General features: G+C 40.4%; 1 protein-coding gene across 2 annotated transcripts in view; it reads left to right on the top strand.

Moving 5' to 3' along the window:
• The first annotated feature begins 3690 nt into the window (after positions 1-3690).
• ITK (IL2 inducible T cell kinase) overlaps positions 3691-14076 on the top strand; it is a 62889-nt gene continuing 52503 nt past the window's right edge. For both annotated transcript variants that reach the window (XM_028106722.2, XM_028106721.2), the window contains exon 1: positions 3691-3980. In XM_028106722.2, coding sequence (XP_027962523.2) covers positions 3843-3980 — 138 coding nt within the window. In that variant the 5' untranslated portion in view covers positions 3691-3842. The remainder of the gene's footprint in view (positions 3981-14076) is intronic.

Genomic DNA, 14076 nt, shown 5'->3' with positions numbered 1-14076 from the left:
TGCATAGGTGGTTTTGTGTACTTCCTATTGCATCATATCAGGAAACATAATATGTCTGGTTGTTTCTCTTTCTGTGATGTTAAAATTCATCAGTACATTACAGTGTTATCAAGTGAATGTATAAACTATAAATTTTCCTTTTGGCTTTTCACATAATGATTTTAGCAGCCCCTGATGATTGTTGCCTAAATCCATTGTGTCATTGGGATTGCACGATGGCAGTATTCTATCACTCCCTCTTCATGTATTAGTTGATATTCTCCTCTAAAGAAAGACTTTCCCTTATTAAATATTTGAATACTAAACTGAGATATAGCTCTTCAAGAAAGACAGGAGACATGTTTTATTCTTTCTCTTTGTTTTCTGGTTTTTAGAATAATAAATTTATTCTCCAGCATCCTACAAAAGTGATCAAAAGGTTGAGATTTTTTTCTTTTTAAGCATCTTATGAACTCATGATTTTAACATTTGGCTGCTCTTCAATCCATGGTGGTTACTGTTTTTGATGCCCAAATTGTTCCCTCTTTGACAAGGGGGACCTTCTTGAATTTAGCTTCTGTGAATTGGACTTTTAAAAACCAAAACAAAGGGGGACACCTGGATGGCTCAGGGGGTTAAGCAACCAGTTTTTGGTTTAGGCTCAGGTCATGATCTCGGAGTCCTGGGGTCAAGCCCTGCATCAGACTCTGCACTCGGTGCTCAGCATGTCTGTTTGGGATTCTCTCTCTCCCTCTGCCCCTCCCCCTGCTCACACACACTCTTTCTCTCAAATAAATAAATAAATAAAATCCTAAAACATAACAAAACAAAGGGATTTTGTATTTTTATGAATGTTTTCTGAAAGTTATGAGAAAATATTGGGCCTCTTAAGGCTACATTTAGATGAGGACAAAGACAAATCCCAGTGAGTGGGCTTGAGTGTATTATGAGAAAGAGAATAAAATTACTTATGATTGCACTTCATGAAGACTTGGCAAATGAAAGGCACCTATTACAACAGTTACTGATGATATTTTGCTTTCCCAGATGAGAACACTTTGTGAAGTCAGTAAATCTTTCAACCTGAACCAAATAAGTATAAATCTACACTTCTCAAAGGAGTTTACAGTCGATTTTGAAATATAGTACTATATTAGTTAACACTAGATTTGGTGTTAGTGACAGAACTTCAAAATAACAGAGGCTTAGAAAATGTAGTTTTATTTCTCTTTATGTTAAAAAAGAAAAAGTTTATTCCACGCTGGCATGGAGGATCGAAGGTCATTAGGAAATACGGCTCTTTCTACCTTACCCTCTGTGGTCCTCAACGTGCAATTTTCACCTCATGATATAAAATAGCTCTTCCAGCTCCAACCATCATAGCCACATTCTAGTCAGCAGGAAGGAAGAAAAAGAGAAGGAAAAGAGTATGATGACTGCCATTAAGGACATCCCCTGGAAGTTGCGCTCATCACATCTGCTATGTTCTGTTGGCTAAAAAATAGTCTTGTGACTGAAAAATGTAGCTTTTATTCTAGAAGCCATATGCCCAGATCAGCTTTATGAAGTCAGTTACTCAGAAGGAAGGGGCGGGGGGAGTAGTTGTTCAGAGAAAACAGCATTCCCTGCGTCAAGCCCATATTCAGAGAGGAAAAAAAAATACATCTTTTAGCAGTGTATTTCCACACATGTCTTAAAACCTCAGAATGTGGGAGAGGGGATCATGTAAAGTATCCCCCTTCCCCGCCCTCTTGAGTGTCTTGACTATGCTGGAGCATCCATTATATGAAATGAAATTAAGCTGTAGTCTGATAATTTACATTCAAAACAGAAAATTTTAGATGGTTGCACTCCTATCCAGCAATAATGATTATTTTGTTTCATTATTTATCCCTGTCCAGTATACACTATCTCTGCTTCCACTGATATTTCTTGGTTATTCACTTCATGCCAGAAGTAAGGCTCACATATACTTCAACCATGTACTATTTCTAAGGCAAGATATGTAACTAGCACCTACCATTCAGAGTTTATGGGATTCAGTCCTCAAAAGGAGGCTACAAGAAGACTAAGGATCAGAGAGAGTAAGTAGCTTACTCAAAGAGAAGTAACTTAGTAAATAACAGAAATGGGATTCCACCACAATTTCTTTGCCTCAAAGCCCAAACATGTTTTGTTTTTTTATGCCATTCATACTTGTTTTCTGCTCTTCCACTAAGTTTTAGGATAGGAAAGTAATCATCTATTTGTAACTCCTATGGGCTTTCATTTAAACTTTAAAAAACAATAAACTCAATATATTTCTCTTAAGTGTTTTATGGTCATTGTCTCTTAACTGTCTAACCCAGTTTGATGATTATTCATTCGACACATTTTTTTTAACATCCTTTATATGAACCAGGCATTGTGATTGTTGCTGAATATATAACAGTAAGCAAAACACACATAGTCCTTACCATGGTGGAGCTTGTAGAATAGTGGGGAAGAGAAACACTAATGCAAAAATCACCCTCCAGATGTACAATGACAACTGCCATAATGGGTATCAAGAGAAAGGTATAAGGGATCATCTGCATATAATTGGCAAATTTGACTTAGGAAAGCCCGGAAGACTTCCCTGAGGAAGTGACATGCAGGCTAAGACTTGCAGTATCATTTAGAGTTAAAACAGGCAAAGCAGGGGAGAGAAGCTGTTTTCAGGCAAAACAAGCAGATGTTCGAAGTGGTGTAAGGGGCATGCATGGGGGCTGGAATGAGAATGGGTGAGCAAGCTGTGAAATGAGACTGGCAAGGAAACCAGAGAGCAACCCTGCAGTGCCTTGTATAGGGACACTGTTATCCCCTTTCACAGATGAAAAACCTGAGGCTCAGAGCTCTTGAGTAATTTTCCTAGAGTCTCACAGCTAGTTAGGTGGTGGAGCCAGAATTCACACTGTGGTAGATAAATAATGGATCCCCTAAAAATGTTGATGCCCAATCCCTGGAACCTGTGAATGTGTTAGGTTACATGGCAAAGGGGAATTAAGGTAGAAGATGGAATTAAGGTTGCAATAAACTGACCTTAATATAGGGTGATTATTTTAGATTATCTCAGCAGGCCCAGGGTAAAAAGTAAGCTCAAGGGTCCTTAAATTTGGAAGAGGGAGACAGAAGAACTTACGGTTGTATAAGGTGAGAGAACTTGACCAGCTGTTGTTGGCTTTGAAGATGGAAGAAGGAAACCACGAGCCAAGGAATACAGGTGGTCCTAGAAGCTGAGAGGGCAAGGAAACAGATTCTACCCTAGGGATCCTCCAGAAAGGATCGCAGGGCTGCTGAAACCTGAATGTTAGCCCAATGAGACCCATTTGGGACTTCTGAACTACAGAATTATAAGATAATAAACTGTGAGCCATTGAATTTATGATAATTTGTTGCAGCAGCAAGAAGAAACTAACACACAAACTATACCCATTGGCTCCAGAGCCTGTGTCCCCCTACCCCCGTGTGCAACATGCCTTAACTGTCAGCCGGGCTAACCCAAGGACTGTAAAGATGAAACTCTAATGCTTCCCATCATTTTGAGTCTAAGAGTCTTCATATATCATTTCCAAACCATACAGCAAAGGGTATGTATAGATTTTACATACATCTCTTAGTTTTGTGAATTTCGAAAGGATGTGGTTATAGCCTTTGACATCAGAGGAGAAGCTCCACATTGTTGACTGAACACTGATCGAAAGATAACACTGAAGGCAAGAGGCCTTTTAACAGCTCTCTGAAAATCAACTGCCTCCCGAGCGTGTGCCTTGTGCCCGAGGCGGTCTCCACTGGCCGTGCCACGGGGTGATGCCCAGGGTGCATCACTTCCCAAGAATTGGATCATGAACAACTTCATCCTCCTGGAGGAACAGCTCATCAAGAAATCACAACAAAAAAGAAGAACTTCTCCCTCAAACTTCAAAGTCCGTTTCTTTGTTTTAACCAAAACCAGCCTGGCGTACTTTGAGAACCGTCATGGGGTATGTGAGCGCTTTGTCTTGTCTTTTTTTAAACAGTATTTTTTTTTTTATTTAGGGTGGGCTGAATTATGAAGATATACGTGGAATAAAGTAAAGCCAAAGGAGGCACAGACATGCTTGTTAAAAAACAATAAGAGTCATCAGAAGAGAATGGGGAAAAGTCCAGAGGTGGGGTGGTTGTATAGGTGGTTTTAGTTCTAAAATCTGCAAAAGAATAAGTTTAATATTCATTAGTGTTTTTTTCCTGCAAGTTTAAGTTTAATTTAAAATTATAATATTTTATGTGGCAAGTGTTATGATTGGATAGAATTTGAACTTCATCTGAAATATACTAGATTTTATGGGACATAGATTAATAAAATATTAGCATTTAATGGGACCTAAGGGATGGATGATCTAGCCCAGTTTCCTTAATTTATAGTGGGGGAAACTGATACTTGGAATGGTTAAGTGATAAGTTCAGTGTCAATGTTTTTATTAATTTAATTCTGTTTGTCCCAATGGTCATTACTCACTTAATATCTTGGAATAATATTCCCCGGGCATTTAATCATCTAAAATTTGCAAGGTCCAATGGTAAAACTCTTTATCCCTTGGAAAACTTGGCAGGAGACAGGGGCTGTCACAGTGTTATACAGTATAGACCAGGGGTTCTTATCCAGAAGAGTACAGCTGTTTAGCTAGGTCAGTCTTTTTTTATACCTAGAGATATTCTTATATTCCACAACATCAGTGATACTGTTAACGATTGTTCCTGTTGCCCTTATTATCACTGATAATAATACTGTTATTAGACCAAACTCTACTCCTCTCCAGGTGACTGAGCTGGGCAAATATCTCTACCTTTTGCATCAGATTCTTTCCAACATGAAAGATCTGGAAATACTACCTACAACATTCCTTTCTTCTTTAAAAATTCCAGCACCTGTTGAGCCCTTCTCAGCAAATTTTCAAAGCATGTGTGTGACTTCTTACTATGTCATTGTATTATTTTTTTCCATCATTAGGGAGGGAAAGCACGGGTTTTCACTGATATTTTACTGAAGGGGAAGTGACATTAGGTGTTTGGTGGTCACTTAGAGACAAAGGCATCCCCATTCCTTGTTGGGATCTGACTTGGTAGGTTTTGGCATGAGTTTGGAATCTTTTGAGAGCAGGGTTTGAAGTGTTCAATGAAATGGAGCCCTGGAGGAGGCCAGGCTGGGTATGGAGCCTATGGATGTTGCAGGTGAAATCAGACTGCTTCTTCTTTAGAGGTTTAGACATGCTCATCTTCAGCAGACTCGTATTGAAAACAGTCAGTAATCAATCTGAAGGCATATGGAATTATTTATGGCCTGGGGCCCTTTGCTAGATACTCAGTAAGTATTTGTTGACTAAGTTAACAGAGGGTTAGCAGTCAACTTGGAGGACTTATCATACACAGCTGATAAATCACATGGCATCGGTCAATTTTCTCTCTTCCTGTGATACTAGAACTTCTTGTTTCATATTGAAAGAGCAGTCATTTCTTTTAAATATTTTTTTCAAAGCCCATTTTACAGCTCTCTCCAATTAATTTTCCTGACATTTGTTTTCCAGGTATCATCAGCTTTAGTTAGTATTGATTATTTTTGAGCAGTGTTGCTGTTTGTGGGCTGTTTGGTTGTGAATTTAGTACAATATTATTTGCAAATAATCACACAACCAAATGGTCTTGATTCCGAATTTTATTGGTTATAATTTGCATATAGGCAATGTTGTAAAATCACTCCCTTATTCATTTATTTTTTTAAGATTTTATTTATTTATTTGAGAGAGAGAGGAAGAGAGAGAAAGCACAAGCAGGGGGAGGGGCAGAGGGAGAAGCAGGCTCCCCACTGAGCAGGGAACCCCATGCAGGGTTCAATCTCAGGACCCTGGGATCACGACCTGAGCCAAAGGCAGACGTGTAACCAACTGAGCCATCCAGGTGCACCTCACTTATTCATTTAAGTATTAAAAAAAAAATTCCGGGATGCTTAATTCTGGGGAACCTTAAGCTATAGTTCCTAACATTTCCATATGGGATATAGTAGATACATAGTGCACAAACATCAATTTTTTTGTTTTCTAATGCCTATGGCTTATATTCATATACAACATTGATAAAAGCATTTCTTCAAATATAAAAATCATTGGTTAGAAATTTATCCAAAGTCACTGAGAAGTAAGGTATGTGAGCTATTACTATTCATACCCTATGTATGTTCCATTGTTTAGAGCCATTGATTTGCACACAAGTGTGCACTACATATCACCTATAGGTAACAATAGCATAATGCTTATGGGAAGAAACGTTTTTTAAAAAATTAAAGCCTTAGTCTTATCATCTGTGAAGTGGGTGTGATAATAGTACTCATTTCATGAGAATATGGTAAAGATTAACAGATAGAATGCATTTAGACTGAACTATTTGAAATTACTACTCAGTAGATCAAAAAAGGCCAGATATTGGGGCACCTGGGTGGCTCAGTTGTTGAGCATCTGCCTTTGGCTCAGGTCATGGTCCCAGGGTCCTGGGATCGAGCCCTGCATCCAGCTCCCTGCTCCGCAGGAAGCCTGCTTCTCCCTCTCCCACTCCCCCTGCTTGTGTTCCCTCCCTCTCTGTGTTTCTCTTTGTCAAATAAATAAATAAAATTTTTTTTAAAAAGGCCAGATATTAGCAATTTCATAGAGTTCAACTTAATTATGAAGTAGTTAGCATAAGCCCTGACACCTAGTAAGCACCTAATAAGCACCTAGTAAAAAGTAGCCATTATTTGTAACATCATCATGTCTCTGAAGGAGCAAGCAGGGTGGCATAACATACTCATTTTCAGATGAAGGAAAACATTAAAGTATTCTTCAAAGTCAGGCTAACATCAGGGGCCTGGGTTCTTTCTATTTGGTGACTAAACGCCAAGTCTGTGGAGAGAGACATGTATGCATGATGCAATGTGGCATGCTGAGCCAACCACTGTCCCTCTCAGGGTCACAGCTTCTTTTTCTCTTTTCTTATCTGTAAAATTATGTTCCTTGCAGTTTTAAAATTCTGTGGATTTATGACATCATATGAAAAATAATCCTACCTGCTCAGAAAAAAATTCTGTAATCCTGCACATAAAGTATGTTTTTTCTAACTTTAAATATCCATATGTCTAAACGTCCATCCTGATGGAGCCTCTTATTTTAACATGGATTTGGTTCTGGTGTCTGGTAGTGAAATGTGCAAGCATCTTCAGTGGAGCCAGGAAGCACCTTCACCGTGCTGCAGTGGGCCAGAAGGAAGCCTGCAGTTGGCAGGTCCTGGCTCACTGGCAGGCATACTTGCAGACACCACCCTGTGCCTGCCAGTTTCTTTGCCAAGTGGTCTGTGATGCCTGGCATTCTTTAGCAGACGACAATGAGATCAGGGCCCCGTAGTGTGCTGGTGAAGGTTTAAAACTCTGTGCTGGTCGTTGTGGCGGAGAGTATCAGGGAGCCACAGTCCATAGTGTTTGCTGATTTCTCTGGTGTAAATACTCCCATCATGGCCCATTTCAAACTACCGTTGTGATATCTACTGGCTCCCAGAATTCCTCAAAATTTAACCATCAGCCCCCATGGGCCACAGCAAGCCAACTCCAACACAACACTGGGCAGCTTTATAAGCAAATGATGTCCAGAGAGGTGATCACCGGCTGGGCAACATGCCTCATTGCTCATGAGTGAGACCAGACCCTTTCCAGGGATCAAAGAGAAATGGAGGGCCTTGGGTCCTTCCAGTAAGCATGGGATGGAAGGGGCAGCATAGATGGGGACAAGCATCACTGACTGGTGAGGCCAGTATAGCCAGCTAGAGCTGGATTCAAATTCCAGCTCTATCACTTTCTGGATGTGGATCTCAAGCAAGGTATTTAACCTCTCTAAGCCTCTGTTTGCTATTTGTAAAGTGAGGACCCTGATCCTACCTACCTCAGGCGATGTTGAGTATTTCATGAGAAAGGCATGTGAAAAGCTTGGCCCTACTGGTAGCACCTCAATCTTCGGAAGGACCCTCAGGAGAACTGCAAAGCTTTCCCTGTTTTAATGTCTCTGCACCTTCGGGATCAAGCTTGTGCTGCTCACAAGTGTGTGGGAGCCATTCCATGTATGTGGGGCAGGATAAACTGTCAAGGCCACGTGCTAGTCAGTGTTTGGTCAAGGGTCTCCACTCCGCACGGACTCTTCCCGTTAGCCTGCGGTCTGATCTAGCAGCAGAAACATCTCTTGGAACATGCATCCTTCTTAAATTAAAGATGGCAGATGGGGAGATGGTCCCCTTTCTTTGCTTTTCTTCGCTTTTCCTTGCACATCCGTCAAAGACATAGCTTCAGGTGTCAGGCACATCTGGGTCAAAGACCAGCTCCCCACTTATAAGCTATGCAGCTTTGCGTAGGTTGCTTAAGGCCATGTGACTCTATATAAAGCTATTTACATTTTTTGTAATGATTAAACATTCCGTCTTCATCTTGCTTCCTTTTAATGAGAGGGAGGTTATCATTATTCCAATAATAATAGTAACTAATATTTACTTAACACTTACTAGGTATCAGTCACTGTGCTAAATGTGGATTATTTTCATCTAATCCTTACCACCACCCTATAAATTAGGAAGTACTATTACCCTAATTTACAGAGCAGGTAGCAGAGGCAAAGAAAATTTCAATAACTTCTGTGCTGGAAGAATTTAAATAACTGCCATATATCTCTAAGGCCTACACCCCGCCCCCCCCTCCGATAAATGGTGCTTATTACCATTAGCAGTAGCGACCCATGACCCATGGGGAGTTGTGGCCTCCCCCGGGTTATTGCAGAGTGTGCAATGCCTTCTTGCTCTGAAGTCCTCAGTGGAAAGGGCGGTCCTGAAAATCAGCAAGCCAGGGCATGGATCTTCTGCAGTGACACATGCCATGAGCTCTATCATTTCCACACATAGTCCAGGACAAATCTTTGTCTTCATTGCTCAGGGAGCCCCAGTAGGTGCTCAAAAAGAAATGAGAGTTGTGGCAAGCTTTGTCTCCTAAATTTCCTCTAGAATCTTCTCTCCATTTTCTATGGTCACCTTCCCCATAAAAGCTGCCAGCATCTCTCACCTGGGACTGCTACCACCTCCTAATGGTCTCCTGCACCCTCTCTGCCCCAGCCCCAGCATCAATCACAGGCCGTCCTCCATATCAACTCATGTCCCTTTTTCTCCCGTCTCTCTGGGATCCAACTACATTAGATTTCCTTCAACTTTAAGGCCCCCGTTTTGAATGTCACTTGCTTGGAAAGCCTTCCCTGATTTCTCTGCACTAGGTCATCTACTCCTATTATCTTCTGCCTTAGCCATCCCTACCCTCTCTTCAGAGCACATCCCAGAGTTGCAATACCCATTTGTTAAAGCGATTATTGTGCTAATATCATTCCCCCACTCTCCTTTAGATTATAATAAGCATTATGAGGTCCAGCACCCAATTTGGTGAAGATGGCATCACCAGTGTCTATAACAGTGCCTGGCAAATACTACTCACTCATTCATTATTTGTGGAAGAAAAGGAGGGAAAGAGCAAGGACATGAGGGATAGATACCATTGGAGAGGTTAGAGTTACACAAATGAACCCCTAACAGAATAGAGCTCAATTCCAAAGGACTAGAGAACAAAGCAAGTTAAAAAGAACTTCAAAAAGAAGAGTCCTTGGTGTAGGAATAAGTAAACAAGACTCCCTGGAGGTAGAAGTTCATGGCCTAGCCTTGAAAGAGGAAGAAGAAGCTTCAGGAGGTTGGAATTTTAAGAGTTGAGTCAGAGAGGCACATGTAGGAACCAGCAGGTGGGCCAGCCCTCCACCCCTAACACACACACACACTCTTTTTAGGAGAACAAAGCACTCTGTTCTCCTTTTTCCTCCTCACTGTCTTACCCTTCCTTCCCCTCTACAGCTAAACTCTTTGCCAATAATATTCTTAAAGCTACCTGAGCATTTTTGCTTGAGATTTTCATCAGTTATAGTCTCTCCATCTCATTCCTGCGTGATTGAGTTGCCTTCTGGCTGGGCTTTCGCTGACACTTGAGGCTCCGTACAATTTATTATCCATCTAGAACGTCTAGAATGATCTTCTAAAATGATAAATCTGGGCTTACGCCCGACTTTAAAGCCTTCCATGGCTGTTTAGTTTAGCGTATTTAACTAAATCCTCAGCTATAGCCTACAAGATTCTTCATCCAGGGGTCCCTACTTGCCTTTCCTATTTCATTTCACACCACAATCCTTTTATCCCGCAGGCTTCTACCACATCTGCCTTCTTTCTGAGCCTTGAACACTCCAAGCTCATGCTTCTTCTAGGGCCTTTGGACGCGGCCAGAATTAGAGTAAGGCAAGTGAGGGGTACACTTGGGGTTGCTCACTCTCCAGGGCATACAAGTGCAGGGTTCTTGCATTTGTTATTCCTGTGGTCAGGAGCACCCCAGGCTTTTTGCAGGGCTGGTTCTGTATTGTTTCTGTCTGTTTAAATATTTTCTCGGGATCCTGTTTTGTTTTTTTTCTTTTCTAAGTACATAGATACGTCAATACATCAGCATCTGCACATATTTATTGTTTATTGATGTGATTCCCTGTTTATTTTCTGTCTGTGCATCCACTGGAGGACCTTGCTCATCACTGCATCACCAACAAACACCTAGAACAGTGCGGGGCACACAGTAAGTGTCAAGTGGTCAATAAATACCCAGGGAAAAAACAAAGGTCACAAAAGTCAAATTGAATTCAGAAGAGCATTGGGGAGCTAAAAAATGTGGGCCATGTGTAGCGAGGCCAAGGGAAGTAAGGATCCAAAGCGAAGTACTTTGTAATTCAGGCCACTCAAGACGAAAAATGTGCGGTTTCAATGTCCACCTTAATGGATTTTCTTTGTGAATTGGCTTTGCCTTTATGTTGTGATGTTGATGTTTTAAGGAGAAAGCCAGTGGATAGAGAGTTTTTGTTTTGGAGGCAAATACTCCCACATTAAAATTAAATTTGATTCCTACTGTTCAGGGAGTGGTGTATCCGTCATCCAGTCTTTGCAGTAAAAATAGGCCACAGAGCAATACTGTAAATGTCTGGAATGCTGGTCTGGAAGGAAGGTTTAACTGGAAAGCCCAAGAGCTCAGTGTCTTGAGGTACGAGCTCCACGTAAAATAGGACGTCTTCATTAAACTCAGAAATGGATCCTGCAGAAAACCATTTTAAAGCTTTTCTCAAGTTTTCATGTGCCAAAGAGTAAATCCTCATCTTTCCATTTTCTTAACCAACTAGTAATAAATTCTTCTACTCCATGAGGTATTAGGCTGACTGAAAAAGTAAATCTTCCAGGACCTAATTTTCATTCGGAGGTCAGTCTGGGTTTGACTTCATGACACTATGGGTCTTCACCTAAAGTGATCCGGGGACAGAAATAGAAGCTCTGAAATGGTTTTCCATGCATATGAAATTCCCTTTTTATTTATTTTATTTTATTTTGTTATATTATGTTAATCACCATACATTACATCATTAGTTTTTGATGTAGTGTTCCATGATTCATTGTTTGCATATAACACCCAGTGCTCCATTCAATACGTGCCCTCTTTAATACCCAGCACCAGGTTAACCCATCCCCCCACACCCCTCCCCTCTAGAACCCTCAGTTTGTTTCTCAGAGTCCATCGTCTCTCGTGGTTTGTCTACCCCTTAGATTCCCCCCCTTCTAAAATTCCCTTTTTAGATCTAGTGTCTGCTCAGGTCCTTGAAATTTCAGTAAATTTGTCAGTATTTTAATTAAATAAGAACCTGATCCAAAGTCTTATGTCGTCATATAATTCCCACTAACATAAAGGTATTTATAAGCAAGCTTCTCATGATATTTTCCTTTTCTGATATTTAAAAAGTCACAGAAATTATACCTGCTTATGATAGAAAATTCAAATATAGGACTTTCCCCCCCAAACTATATCTATTTGTGCCAAAGTTAGTATTATTATTATTATTTTAAACCTAAAACTGTATCAGGGAAACATTTCTTTTTTAGTATATAAAGATTCATTCATTTGTTCAGCAAACGTTTCTTAGCATCTACTATGGGCCAGGCTCTGGGCTAGGTGCTAGGAGTACAGTGGTAAGGGACAGAGGAAAGGTGTCTGCCCTCCCCAGCTTACATGCTAGGGGAGAAGGCAGACAACAAGGAAGTATATAAATACATGGGGCAGATAGAGAGGGTGGTAGGTTCTGTGGAAAGACTAAGCAGTAATTGGGGCTGAGTTGGGAAGAAAGGTGGCCAGAGAAGGAATTTATATCCAGGCTGAGGCCTGAAGGATGAGAAAGATCCAGTGATAGGAAGAAATGGGGAAAAGCATTTCAGGCAGAGGATACTGACTGTGTAAAGAATCTGAATTAGGAAAGAGTTTGGCCTATGTGAGGAACAGAGACTTGAACATACAGAGTTCAAGACAGAGGTTCTTGTTGACATCTTATAGACAAATATCCCTCTTCTGGGGATACTTTGGAATCATCCTACTCTGTGCTTTGGTGGAAAGGTGCTTGGTATACCAACACTGAGGACCTCAGGTCCAGCACTGAGTTCAGGCGGCCATTAACAGCAAAGACTGAGGACAGATTAGAATCAGTTAAATCCACTTTGATTAATCACAAGAGACAGAGCAGCAAACATTCATATCCCCACACTATTTTTCAAAAATTAATAAAATAATTATACCCAAGGGTTCTCTGTGACTCTTTTGTCTAAAGACATCAACTTACGATATCTGTGGGAATGACCTTTGCTCTTGTGTAGACATAAATTTCATGTAATTATAATCATAATGCATGACAATTTTATATTCTACTTTCTTCATTTGTTCTTTTATAGACACATTTCTACATATCTATGTGGTCTCCAAAGTAATCATTTTCTCATGCATATGATTTTTGTCATGATCAAATTAGTTCGCTTTGGAGATATACTTATCTATTCTATGTACCTGAATAAATTGATGAAAACTTATCCTCTATTCTTTGGCATTCAGGTTGTTTCCAGGTATGGTGAGAACACTGAAAAATAGTACTATACCTAACATAAAACTGTCTCCTTTTTAAAATCAGCTCCTTACGATCTAGTACTGCGTGTGGGACAACTGTGTCATAGGATAAGATATTTTACGTCCTCTATCATTTGCTGCTATATCATCTTACAGAAATTAAAGCAATGCATGGGGCCACCACAAGTTGCCAGAACCCTTAAAGAAGACTATGCTTCTAAGAAGGAATCCATGAAAATGAAAGAATCCCATTGTTGTGGTGATTTGCAAGAGCACTATTTTTATAGGCTTTGAATGTGATGGTGAGAGAGAGGGAAGATACATATTTTATACAGGGATAAGATGATTTGATTTAAAGTCAGTCTTATATATATGTAGATGAACCCACCACATATAGAGCAGGATTTAAGGAGTGCCAAAAAGCTTCCTCCTCTGCAAAAGATCCCCATTTTTGTTGATGAGAAAGGAGAGGCTTAGAGAGGCTAACTATGTTTTCCTAGGCCACACATCTGGGACAAATAATAAAAATTGGATTAAATGTTCTTCAATGGGTACTTTCAAATCTAAGCTTGTTTGTGTTTGAGAAGTCGTGTAATAGAAACCATTGTGGCTGAGAAGAGACAGTTGGGGCAAAGATTTCATTGGTGAGTTTCCAACTCTGTGTAATGGAGGTCCTGGGTGGGGACCCCCAGGCTTACCTGAATGACAGCACAACATTATCACCAACAACATAACCAGCATCACCGCAAGGAGAGGACTGAACACATTCTTACAACTTTCCTCATGTAATCTTCACAGTTCCCTGAAGAAGATAAAAGTAATATTCTGTCTTAGAGAGGGAGCACTGAGACATGGAGAAGTTAAGAAATTCACCCAAGGTCACAGTAGTGGTAGTAAGTGTAAAAGCAGCATCTCGCCTTGGGCTACAATAATTCCCTATACTTTGATCCCGCTAACATGTGTTTTTCTGGTATCACTTTGGTTGCCCAAGTAGAATCTCCTTCCGTGAGAATTCTCTGCAAAACTGAAACAAGCATCTTGGT

The sequence above is a fragment of the Eumetopias jubatus genome, unplaced genomic scaffold, assembly GCF_037043125.1.
Source record: "Eumetopias jubatus isolate StellerSeaLion01/CBP00866 unplaced genomic scaffold, mEumJub1_p1.0 scaffold_5, whole genome shotgun sequence".
NCBI classification, from domain to species: Eukaryota; Metazoa; Chordata; class Mammalia; order Carnivora; family Otariidae; genus Eumetopias; species Eumetopias jubatus.
The sequence above is the reverse complement of the archived record's forward strand: the minus strand, read 5'-3'. Positions and strand labels throughout refer to the sequence as shown.